Here is a 13,825-nt window from a genome sequence, read left to right as displayed (position 1 = left end):
TTTTCTGTATTTCTAACTCTAAATATATGTACATAACCAACTAACATACTACTATCTAAAAAAATACACTGTTTTGGAGGTAAATATTTTTTTGTATATATTTATTTTTTTTGTATATTTTTCTGAAGTTATACTTCTTTAGGCGCGAATGAGATTGAGGGTGAATTTATATTGATCTGCGCGCATGCGCACACCGACAGTTTGGTATTAGTCTTTATACGGGCTCTGATTGGGTGTTGAAATGATCTGTCAATAATTGTTCAATATGGAGGTTATCGGTAAACAAAAATGTTGTATAATGTATTAGTTTTTATTGTTGTGAGGACAGAAATAAAATCAAATTTATAATTATAGTGACTTTTTAAATAGTTTTGAAAAGCCACAGGTACGTAATTCTAAATGTTTCAGTTGTATTTCAATAAAAAATTATCTTCATACCTATTTTGAAAATGTAAAAAAAAAATAATCTACTTACCTAGTACTTGCTATGCTATACCCCTAGTAGGCAATGATTTAATTTACATAATCTGATTACGAACAAACTTTCTACAAATTTTCATCTAATGTATCGTTTTCTTACTCTATATATTGTTGTATTTTAATTCGACAAAAATCAAACTAATAAAAATTAATATAAACAAAATGTCAAAAAGTTGTTCAGTTTGTGTATATTCCCACATGACGTATACGCGAAGATGGTGCAGTTTGAAATCGCTTCGCCTCTCGTACGGCGGGATACACGGGAAGTAGGTTCAAGTCCAATGCAAGTTATATCATTTTTTTATTTTTTTTTTTATAGATTTTATGATTGTAAGTATATTATTTAATAATTTTTTTCAGAAAATACGTATTTAATTAAAATTTTTGTCAACAATTTATTATTGTTCAGAAATCATTTGTGGCATTTTTCAATGTGTGTGTGTGTGTTTTATTCTTTTATTTTTTTTTAATTTTTGGTATTGTTTTAATAAAAATTTTTGGAAAGTAGTAGAGAAACTGTTTAAAGTATATTGATTTCGTTGAAATCATATAATAGAAGTATAACTTCTTACGTGCGTACAAAGTACACACATTCTTTTTTTTTTATTATATTTTTAATTTTTTTTTTTTTTTTTTAAATTTTTTTTTTTTTTTTTAATTGTTTTTTTTTACTACGCTAAGACATAAACCCGATTCAACATTTCGGAGGTTTACATCTTAGTTTTTTCTTTTTTTTTCCTTTTTTTCTCTTTTTTTTGTTTTTTTTTTTTCTTTTTTTTTGTTTTTTTCTCTTTTTTTCCTTTTTTTTTTCTTGTTTTTTTTTCTATTAAAATATACAATAATTACTTAAATCTACAGGGTTAAAAAATAACAACAAAACAAACATGTTTGTTTTGTTTTAACAAAATTACTTAAATACAGGGTTAGTTATATTGCTACAATTTATATTTACAGTTTTTGATATGTTCGTAAATTGTTTTTAATGTATTAATATCTTTAGAAAAAATCAAATTGTTCAGGTAGACGGGAAGTGGAATTTTTAATATATTAAGATTATCATAAAATTTGTTTATATTTACTGATTGATGGGATCATTCGAGGAGAATATGTAGTAGATCGCCTTCTTTTCCACACTCACAGTTAGGTGAGTGTGAGACCCAAACTGAATAACCAAACTTCTTAATTTTTGCATTTGTCACATTCTAAAATTACCTATTTACATACCCTATGAATTATAAATAATTTGTCTATTTTATTATTTGTGGAATTATAACAAAAATCACAATAACTAGGCACATAAGAAACTAGAACTATATTTAAATAATATTGACATGATTAAAAACATAACGATAAAGGATAATACTTTGGAAAATAAGTTTATAGGCCTGGATCCTGGGTACCAAAAAAAGTTTATTAATAGCAAGCTGAAAATGTGTTAATATCTTAACGCTGTCTAGCCGGACAAACTTTGATATACGGGAACAGGTGAAGTTTTAATTGTGAAACAGGTTACAAGTTTCGAACTCTGACTACAAAAACGTCCCATGTGTTTTGTCGGACAGAACTTTCAATTGATTTGTTACCCTTTTATTTAACTCTCATGCAATAATCAGACTGCTATTAACCACCAATATAATTCCTGTCATTTGACGTGTTCTACGTGTCGGATTATTAAAATGCCCTACATATTTGTCTGACAAATATTTTTTCATATATTATATAAAGTTTGCTATTGAATAAACTTGCAATAAACACAACCTGCTAGTTTTCGCAATCTTAAACTTGTCAGGATGACACGTTCCTCAATTAAAATCACGTTCCACAATTAAAACTTCCCCTGTTAGAGTGTTCCCATACATCAAAGTTTGTCCGACTAGACACCGTTAAGCTATTAACAAATTTTCAGCTTGCTATTAATCAACTTTTTTTGGTACGCGGGTACGCTTATCCAGGATAAGATCTATAAAATTACTGAATAGTGTTAAATGTTTTTATAATTATAATAGTGCAATATCTGCGCATGATATGAAATGTTCTTGAGGTCCACATCCTCTTCTCCATTTTCCATCCTCACATAGCCCCCAGTTGTTTCCTAAAACCAAATTCTATTAACTAACATATTTAAAAAAAACATTTAATATTTTTAGGGTTATTAAGAGGCTACATCAGCGCCTATTCAAGGTGTCACGTACTGCCAACGCGCTGTAGCCAAAAGCTCACAGAACTTTCGAAAAACGGTACGGCTACTACAGCTCTCCAATTAATATTGATGACGCTCTGATGTAGCCTTTTAAAACAGATATGATGACAAATGAGGTGTCGAATGTCGAATGAAAGCTTATAACCCAAAGACGGTATTAGAGGTGAGAAATTTGACCTCGGACTTCTGGTTTTAGAGTTGTAACCAGCTTTACTGTTAAATAGCCGAAATAGTACAAGCGATATATTATTTGCAGCGCCTTAACAAGACGAAAACAAATATATACTTCCGGTTTCATGCCTGCCTGCCCTTCTGTTTGTCCGCGAATATAACTCATGCGTTATTAGAACTGACAGAATTACAAATCAGGCGTCGAAGGAGACCTTATAACTCAAGGAGAGTATTAAAAGTGAGAAATTTAACATTTGCAACAGAAAGTACTATTTTAAAGTCTCTGAATTGGTGCAAGCGATATATTATTCGACGCGCCTTAGTAAGATAAAGGGAGACTTTCTTTGTTAAGGATTCGCATTGTATACGTAAGCGTCTAGATTCGTTGGTATTAGCAATACTTTTATTACCATTTTATATTTACCTGCTTTATAAGTCCATCTAAGAACACATCTCTCGCATTGGAAATTTGGCAGTCGAACCTTATTGAAGACTACTTCATCTTCCCACTCTACATTATAGTTAGCTGAACCATCCTCCAGTAACAAATCTTCAAAACAATTTTCAGGTTCTGGAGCGTCAAAATCTTCGAGTTCACATAGACTAAAAGTATGAATTCATCCTGTTTAGCAGATGATGGTATTTTATTGATGTTAGTAATAATAATTTTAATTTTGATGTTAGTCAATAATACATTTTTCGACCATAAGCTCCAGTATAGATATACTGGAGCTTATATATATATATATTGATGTGATCTTGATTATTGATATGAGATAATATTCTTATATGTTACTTAATTTAATCAATGTATTAATACTAATCCAATTAATTAACCAGATCACATATCAATATGTTTTCAATCTCAGGGCGAATTATAAATTAATTACTTACTTCCGTGGCTTCTAAATATTTCTTAATGGTTCCTAATCGGGATAGAAAAGAAAAGAGTAAAAAAAATACACATATGGGTTACAATTATAATCAAAATATTTTTTATTTTATTTAAAAGGCAATCAATGCTTAATATTTGCTATTTCTTATTATTCTTAAACATAACATTTACAAATGGGAATCTTATTTCCTTTTGGTTTTCAATTGAAAGTTTTTATTAACATTTAACTATTAGGAGTTATTAGGAACAACTCTATTTAAGTTTGATGAAGCTTTTCTGATATTATTGATTATGTTATTCAATTTTTTATGTGGAATTTAATACGAAAAACCCATACATTCATGTCCAAACAAATGAGACTGACCTTTTCCTGGTGAACTGAAAATGTCCTCACACAAGACCCGTTTCCTGCTATCCTTGGCTGCGATCAAACCTCGTCCTGGCTTTCAGTAATGTTCTCCTTTGAAAAACTAGCTCGTATAGCTCTCGTTCCTGCGTCTGTCGTGATGCTGTGTTCTACCTTTCTCGAAACTGCTATCAGCTACCGGGACACTCTTGGCTCAAGGAGGTTCTTTTACTCTCGACCTGGCCTACTTCTCGTTCCACGATAGATACTCCACACTCACGGAACTACATCGGCTTTCTCAATCTCCGTACACTACCGTCTACTACTCGACTTCACTTCTCGACAGCTCAAAACATTCTGATCTCACTTTCTCATCCATTCCCCTACTTTCTAAATATCCCTTCCAGATTCACAAATCAATCTTCCACCACCAACTCTCATTCGTAATATTCCTCAAAACCAATTTTTAATCTTTCTAAATATGCTTAATGGATTTCAAAAGAAAATATTTAATTCCCATTCTAAAATACTTTCTAACTATTTACAAATTTTAATGACCTATTCTCTCTTTCAAATGAGTCTTATTTAGCATAGGCTAATGATCGAAACCTTCCGCGAAAAACGATAATGAACTATCATCTATTTCACTGAGTTTTATTTAGCATAGGCTAATGATCGACCTTCCGAGAAGAACGATAATGGTACGCGTCATTCACTTTGTTTATCTAAGCACATTGTTCCGAGTTTCGTACGCTTATTCTAATCACTTCTTAAAATTAAATATAACAATTTGTTGTATACAGGTTGTTCTAAATTTATATGCCCGAGGTTGAGAAAATTAAAAATATTTTATATTAAAGTGAATTTTGTTTATAATTATCAAAATTTAATTTTCATATCAAATAGAAATATAACAAATCCCCGCCTTGTATTCGATAAAATTTATCTGCATTTTTAAATAAATTTTCTCGAGGCAAAACCAACTCCCTGTATATTTCCTTACTTTAATCTACGTCTTATATCCTAACTTACTATCTACTTCATGTAATTCTGTCTTTTATTCGTGATAGTTGTATACATCGTGAATATTATAAATTCCTCGGATCTTTTCCGAGTTCCTGTGCCTCAACTCATAACTATTTATCCCATTTTCATTATTCACGATGTACGGGCCTTCGAAAACAGGCATCAACTTTGCGCAAATGCCCCCAGGAAGATTTGATACTCGTAATGCCCTCACGAGTACTTTTTCACCCTTTTGGAAAGTCACTGGTCTTCTTTTTCTATTTTGTTCCTGTCTTTGGATATATTTTTCGTTGCTTCGCCGTAATCTTCTCTGTACGGTTTCAATCACCTGTTGATATTCTTTTGGCTCTTGGTCTTCCCATGGCCTTATCGGCAATACACCCTTCATGATGTATTCTGGGGTCTCTTTTGTTACTGTGCTCGGAATTGTATTTAGATACCTTTCTATTTCCGCCATTTTCCTGTCCCAGTGGCGATGTTGACCATCTGTTGCAATGCGAAGAAATTTCGTCACTTCCTGTATGAATCGTTCCGAAGGATTACTCTGTGGATGCCTGATGCTGACAAAATTTGTCTCTATTCCTCGTTCTCGAAGTTGTCCCTTGAAACGATCATTTCGGAAATACGTTGCATTGTCCAGTAGAATCTTTTTTGGTGTTCCTACTATGGCTTGTTTCGTTTCACGTTGATTTTCATCCATCGTCCTTTTTGCTTCATCCATTGCTTGTTTTGTTTCTCTTTGATTGTCATCCAGTTTTTGTGACTGGAGTTGCATCAGTTGTAATAGTTTATCTATTCCTGATAATTCTTGCTGTTCTGATGCCATGATTGTCGTGTCTAAAATATCTTCTTGGTCTGAATGTTCTTTTTGTTTTTTGTTATCCTTGCTTTGGCTTCTTGTCACAGACATTTGTTTTCAAGAAGTATTATCCCCGCCAAATATGAAATTTTACTAGTATGTTACCAATACGACTTTTTTTTTTACCCAAATATTATAAATTGTCAATAAATATATCAAATGTAAATATCGTAAAAATAAAATATTAAATCAGTTATGTAAAATTTGTACCTAAAGAGATCTAAAATTTTATGTTATCAAATGTAAGTATCTCACTTTTTACCACAGGCATATAAATTTTCAAATACCGGCTTTACTCTTTCTATCCTTCAAATTTGCCACTAGAAATACTTTACAATGCTTTCCACGTTGGACGACAGTTGATGTGATCTTGATTATTGATATGAGATAATATTCTTATATGTTACTTAATTTAATCAATGTATTAATACTAATCCAATTAATTAACCAGATCACATATCAATATGTTTTCAATCTCAGGGCGAATTATAAATTAATTACTTACTTCCGTGGCTTCTAAATATTTCTTAATGGTTCCTAATCGGGATAGAAAAGAAAAGAGTAAAAAAAATACACATATGGGTTACAATTATAATCAAAATATTTTTTATTTTATTTAAAAGGCAATCAATGCTTAATATTTGCTATTTCTTATTATTCTTAAACATAACATTTACAAATGGGAATCTTATTTCCTTTTGGTTTTCAATTGAAAGTTTTTATTAACATTTAACTATTAGGAGTTATTAGGAACAACTCTATTTAAGTTTGATGAAGCTTTTCTGATATTATTGATTATGTTATTCAATTTTTTATGTGGAATTTAATACGAAAAACCCATACATTCATGTCCAAACAAATGAGACTGACCTTTTCCTGGTGAACTGAAAATGTCCTCACACAAGACCCGTTTCCTGCTATCCTTGGCTGCGATCAAACCTCGTCCTGGCTTCCAGTAATGTTCTCCTTTGAAAAACTAGCTCGTATAGCTCTCGTTCCTGCGTCTGTCGTGATGCTGTGTTCTACCTTTCTCGAAACTGCTATCAGCTACCGGGACACTCTTGGCTCAAGGAGGTTCTTTTACTCTCGACCTGGCCTACTTCTCGTTCCACGATAGATACTCCACACTCACGGAACTACATCGGCTTTCTCAATCTCCGTACACTACCGTCTACTGCTCGACTTCACTTCTCGACAGCTCAAAACATTCTGATCTCACTTTCTCATCCATTCCCCTACTTTCTAAATATCCCTTCCAGATTCACAAATCAATCTTCCACCACCAACTCTCATTCGTAATATTCCTCAAAACCAATTTTTAATCTTTCTAAATATGCTTAATGGATTTCAAAAGAAAATATTTAATTCCCATTCTAAAATACTTTCTAACTGTTTACAAATTTTAATGACCTATTCTCTCTTTCAAATGAGTCTTATTTAGCATAGGCTAATGATCGAAACCTTCCGCGAAAAACGATAATGAACTATCATCTATTTCACTGAGTTTTATTTAGCATAGGCTAATGATCGACCTTCCGAGAAGAACGATAATGGTACGCGTCATTCACTTTGTTTATCTAAGCACATTGTTCCGAGTTTCGTACGCTTATTCTAATCACTTCTTAAAATTAAATATAACAATTTGTTGTATACAGGTTGTTCTAAATTTATATGCCCGAGGTTGAGAAAATTAAAAATATTTTATATTAAAGTGAATTTTGTTTATAATTATCAAAATTTAATTTTCATATCAAATAGAAATATAACAATATATATAATATTTTACGTTTGGAAACTCCAGGGGGCACAAATATATGATTGATTTTATAGTCACTAATAGAAAAATCCACCCGAAGCAGATTCTAGATATTGGAACTTTAAACTCGGCAGACGCAGGGAGTGAACACAAACTAGCCCTAGCAAAAATAAGAATGAAAATAACACCAAAACATTTTCTACAGGAAATCACCGAGGAAAAATTCAATGTAGAATCACTGTGGAACGACTCTACAAGAGAAATGTACCAAAGGAGGCTAGCACAGAAGATACAGCTGAAACAAATAGATGACATCGAAGATATAAACGCGAGCTGTGAGAAAATTAAAACCAACATTGAAGAGACAGCAACAGAAGCTTTAGGAAAACGCAGTCATACTGAATAAAAGAAACAACAGTACACCATGATTCAGAAAAGAAATAAAACAGAAATGTAAAGTGAAACGATAGGCCTACGTGAAGAATACGAAATGAAATAAAGCAGTTGGTAAGAAGAACAAAAAATGAACACTGGGAACGGTTTACAAAAAGGATGGAAAGCGACTTCTACGGTACACAAAAACAAATATGGAGATTCATAAGAAACCAACGGAAAGAAATGGCAGAATTGAAGGAATACAATAACATACCAGCAAACGAATGGGACTGTTATACTTGACGGAACTGTTTAAGGGAAAGGAAAATAATAATCAACACAATAACGTACCTGAATTAAGACACGAAATAGAAATCAGTTTTCAGGAAGTAGAGATAGCCATAAACTCACTCAAAAATACAAAGTCATCAGGACCAGACGGAATAACCAACGAGCTTCCAAAATACGGAGGAGAAAGTATAACCCTAGAGATGACAAAACTTATAGTCCAGTCGGGTTAGACGAATAACAGGCCTAACCTTGCATTAGGAGCTGCCCCAAATTTTATTTTTCTAATCTTTAGGGAGGGTCAATATTAGTATAAATTTAAAATCTCGACTGAATTCCACCGTTGCGTTAGCCGCCATCTTGATTTTAAACGAGAACCGTTTTTGCTCAATATCTCCGCCATTTTCAATTTTTTGACAAAAAGTGTAGAAACTGAAATTGTTGAAAATGCGATTTTCTATAGTTTCATTTATTATATTTTTTTTTCGTGCGGTCGATATTTTCCGAGTTATGAGGGAAAATAGTGAGAGTTGGAGCATAATTATTGAATGATTGAATTATCTCGTTTATTATTAGTTTTACAACAAACATGTACCTATACAAAAATGAAGAGAATTAAATTCTACACAATTTAGATCTCTTTCATTTTTTGGCTAAAATTAATATTTAAGGTAGTACGTATGCGGTAATGGCGCGAGCGTAAGACCGGATTGATTTTATAGCAATTGTTTTTGTTCAATATCTACGCCATTTTCAACTAAAATTGTTCAAAATAAAATTTCCTATAATTTCTTTTTAACAATTTTTTTCATGCGGTTGATATTTTCCGAGTTATATGGAAAAATAGTAAAAAGTGGTGGGGGAAGCATAATTATTGAATTGAATTTTGTTTCCGAGCTGCCCCAAATTTTATAATTCTATCCTTTAGCAGAGATCAATAGTAGTGTAAATTTAAAATCTTGACTGAATTCCGCGGTTGCATTAGCCGCCATATTGATTTTAAATGAGAACTGTTGTTGCTTAATATCTCCGCCATTTTCAACTTTTCAACCTAAATGGTGGGAAAGAAAATTGTTGGAAATGCAATTTCTTTGGCACAATTTTTTTATACGATCAATATTCTCCGAGTTAAGGGGGAAAATAATGGAAGCGGAGGGGAAGCATAATTATTGAATTGTCTCTTTTATTATTAACTTTACAACACAATTGTACATAAACAAAAATGAAGAGAATTATATTTTATACAATTTTTGAAACTTTCAATGAAACATCAACCAAACTAAGTATATAGAAGATATAAAAAGACATTATATGCATTTTATTATATTTTCGTGGCAAGACATTATATTAAGACATTATATTTTCGTGGCAAAAGGTTCTAGTTCTAAACCAAAGCCAGAATCAGAGAAAAAAAAAGTTCACTTAATTTTATTAACTAGCGGGTTTGATTGGTTGAATTTGTCTGTCGATATTATAAGTTTTATGTCAGCTAATATATCGTGATGTTTCAACAATTTTTTTTAAATTTTGGACCCTATTGGGGGGGAATTTTCCCATTTCCCCCCCTTGTAGACCCGCCACTGGTTCTCTCGAAAAATTGTAGTAAATCGTAATTGCAACCATTTCAGTTCTTACACTTTTTGTCGAAAAGTTGAAAATGGCGGAGATATTGAACAAAAACAATTGCTACAAAATCAATCAGGTCTTACGCTCGCACCTTTACCACATACGTACTACCTTAAATATTGATTTTATCAAAAAAATGTACGGCATCAAAATTATACAAAATTTAATTCTCTTCATTTTTGTATAGGTATATATTTGTTGTAAAACTAATAATAAACGAGATAATTCAATAATTATGCTACAACTGTCACTATTTTCCCCTCATAACTCGGAAAATATCGACCGCACGAAAAAAAATATAATAAATGAAACTATAGAAAATCGCATTTTCAACAATTTCAGTTTCTACACTTTTTGTCAAAAAGTTAAAAATGGCGGAGATATTGAGCAAAAACGGTTCTCGTTTAAAATCAAGATGGCGGCTAACGCAACGGCGGAATTCAGTCGAGATTTTAAATTTATACTAATATTGACCCTCCCTAAAGATTAGAAAAATGAAATTTGGGGCAGCTCCTAATGCAAGGTCAAATGCTATCCCGACTGGGCTATTATACAAAAATTAATATTGCACTGCAAGATACCAGACGCATGGAGAAACAGCATAATGATACCAATGTTCAAGAAAGGAGACAAAGAAGACCCCAACAATTATAGAGGTATACATCTACTGAACACCGCACTTAAGCTAACCACAAAAGTCCTAACCAACAAAATCAATAAACTAACAACTTTATCAGATGAACAACAAGGATTCAGATCCGGAAGATCCTGCGTAGACGCCGTATTTGTACTGAGACAAATCACAGAAAAGGCCATTGAGTACAATAAACCACCATATTTATGTTTTATAGACCTGGCACAGGCTTTCGATCGCATCCAAGTCGAAGAACATACTAATCAATATACAAACCATCGAAACCATCTACTTCCATAATCGAATACAGGCAAAGATAAATGGAAAATTAACAGAGTTTATACCAGTACAAAGCGGAGTCAGACAAGGTGACTCGTTAAGCCCACTTCTGTTTAATATAATAATGGACGAAATAATAGAAGCAGTACGTAAAGTCATGTTTACAGAATGGGGAACAAAGAAATCCAAATATTATGTTATGCAGACGATGCCGCATTAATCGCCGAGACAGAAGACGATCTCCAAAGATTAACACACATATTCAATACAACAGCTAAGAAATACAATATGATAATATTAGCAGAAAAAAACCAAATGTATGACAACATTTAAATACACACTACGATGTAAAATCGAAATTGATGGGAAAATAATAAAGCAGGAAGCAAGGTTTAGATATCTGGGAATAGGAATAGATATAACCAGTTACGGAGATGTTGAAGAGGAAGTACAACAACAAAGCTTAAAAGCAAGTAAAGCAGCGGGATCTCTTAATGACACAATTTGGAAGAACAAACACCTAAGACAAGAAAAAAGCAAGAATCTATAAAGCAGCAATTAGACCTGTATTGACATATATGGCGGAGACAAGACCTGACACATCTAAAACGAGACGACTACTAGAAACAACAGAGATGAAAATACTACTGACGAATATCAGGGAAAAGTCATCATCGTGAGTAATAGCCATCATTACATGCTATTTTCATCATACTATTACATCATTACATACTACTACTTCCAACCCCCTCAATTATTATACTGGGGGTGCCAAAAAAGCAGGACGGTGAAATATTTCGTGAAATTTACTTCGGGTCGAAAAACAGCAAAACGGGTTTAATATTTTTCAAAAATTAATATATAGGATAAATTAAAACACAACTAGAGCGGGAGGCAACTTTACAATCTAAAATGTGAACCCCCATTATTTATTGCAGACTTGGATTCCAAAATAGTATTTTTTATTGGAATCATTGTGAAAAAACGTCTATTTTTATTTACAATGGAGGTGTATCTTAATATCTGTCATTATGTGAAAGTGTATTCAGTTTATTTGAATTATGTCTTTGAACTCATTGTGGGTTCATTTCCGCATTTTTAATACATTAAGTGGATTAACAAATAATCGTATTTATTGAATGTCTCAATTGATGTTATAAATTATGACTCAATATTTTTGCGAAAGAATGACAAATAAAAGTTGTGTAATTTGTTAATTATTTGATAAAAGTAAACCGTTCTGGAAAAGGTCCTATAATACACTCTACATCATCATTATCAACCCGTTCGCGTCCACTGCTGGACATAGGTCTCCCTCAGCTCTTTCCGTCTGGCCCTGTTTATGCGGCTTGCATTTAGTTACCGATAATACGTTTCAGATCGTCGGCCCATCTGGCCGGCGGGTGTCCTCTGCTCCGTAGTGCTTCTTCTCGTGGCCTCCACTCGACAATAAGTTTTGTCCATCGGTTGTCTGACAATCTGGCGACGTGTCCTGCCCAATTCCACTTAAGCGACGCGATTTTTTCGAAAGCTTCTGTTGTTTTTGTTCTACGACGTATTTCTTCGTTTGGGATTCGGTCCCCTAGGGAGACACTTAACATCTGGTGCTCCATATCCCTCTGAGTTATGCGAATCTTGTTCACTACCTTTTTTGTGAGTGTTAAGGTCGCCTCATATTATAATGCACGTCGCGTTTTCGTCACGTAGCGTTTCGTTTGCGAAAAATATAATTTAATGGTTTTTAAATTGAACCATTCATATTGTGCGTATAAGACACGTAACGTAGCGTATAAGACACGTTACGTCTGCGTTCGGTTCATTCGAAAACAATATTTTTCGGATGTTGACAGATACGGGTCGTTTTCCCCTTGTTGTTTATGTAGGTATTTCTTTGAATTTGATACCGAGTATTTAGACCGGTCAGTATCGTCGCCCTCGCTAGCGAAATTATTCCGATTCGATTTTTTGCACAAATTTACTCAAAGAGAGGTTCTTATAACATATCCACAGGGTGCCAGGCGGTGCCGTGGTCGAAAAATTGTTTAAACAATCTTTTTTAAACAAATTCACAAAAATATTTTTTCATTCGAGCAATATTTTTTTTAGATAATTTGGGTAATTCTGAGCAAAAAAGGCTTCTTGTCATTTTTCTCTAAAATTGCGAAAAATCAAGGCTTAATAACTCGATTAAAAATTATTATTATGAATTTCAATAAGTGACCAAATCAAGTTTCAAACAACTTCTTCAAGGTCCTGAAGAGATTTTTGTCATTATTTTATTACAAAGCTGTTATTTTTAACTATTAACAATTACCGCTATAGTCCAACTGTATCGTCGCCCCCGTTAGCGAAATTAGATTTTTTTGCACAAACTTACTCAAAAAGAGGTCCTTATAACACATCAACAGGGTTTCGGGCGGTGCCGTGGTCTAAAAATTGTTTAAACAATTTTTGTTAAACAAATTCACAAAAATATTTTTTTATTAATAATTTAATTAAACCCAAATTAATAATAATTTGAGTTATTCTGGGCAAGGTCTCTTGTGATTTTTCTCTAAAATTGATTGTTGTCGAGTTATATGGCCATTTCCGCAGTTTTGCAAGATATGTTTTTTGCTAAGAATAACCCAAATTATCTAAAAAAAAAATCGTTCGTAATGAAAAAATTATTTTTGTGAATTTGTTTAATAAGAATTGTTAAAACAATTTTTTGACAACGGCACCGCCCGGCACCCTGTGGATGTGTTTGTTATAAGGACTCTTTTTGAGTAAGTTTGTGCAAAAACATCTAATCGAAATAGTTTCGCTAACGGGGGCGACGATACAGTTGGACTATAGCGCTAATTGTTAATAACTAAAAATAACAGCTTTGTAGTAAAATAATGACAAA

The 13,825-nt window shown here is 32.7% G+C and overlaps 1 protein-coding gene across 1 annotated transcript in view; it reads right to left on the bottom strand.

The window, feature by feature from the left end:
- Window positions 1-1,777: 1,777 nt before the first annotated feature.
- The window catches only part of LOC126882923 (uncharacterized), a 29,923-nt gene continuing 17,875 nt past the window's right edge, over window positions 1,778-13,825 (bottom strand). Inside the window, exons 3-4 of the mRNA XM_050648000.1 lie at window positions 3,276-3,454; window positions 1,778-2,572 (exon numbers count right to left, since the gene is read on the bottom strand). Of these exons, the coding sequence (XP_050503957.1) occupies window positions 2,478-2,572; window positions 3,276-3,454 (274 nt within the window). The 3' untranslated portion in view covers window positions 1,778-2,477. The remainder of the gene's footprint in view (window positions 2,573-3,275; window positions 3,455-13,825) is intronic.

This window comes from Diabrotica virgifera, chromosome 4, assembly GCF_917563875.1.
Source record: "Diabrotica virgifera virgifera chromosome 4, PGI_DIABVI_V3a".
Classification (NCBI taxonomy): Eukaryota; Metazoa; Arthropoda; class Insecta; order Coleoptera; family Chrysomelidae; genus Diabrotica; species Diabrotica virgifera.
Note: the sequence above shows the minus strand (reverse complement) of the source record. Positions and strands in the feature narration are given on the sequence as shown.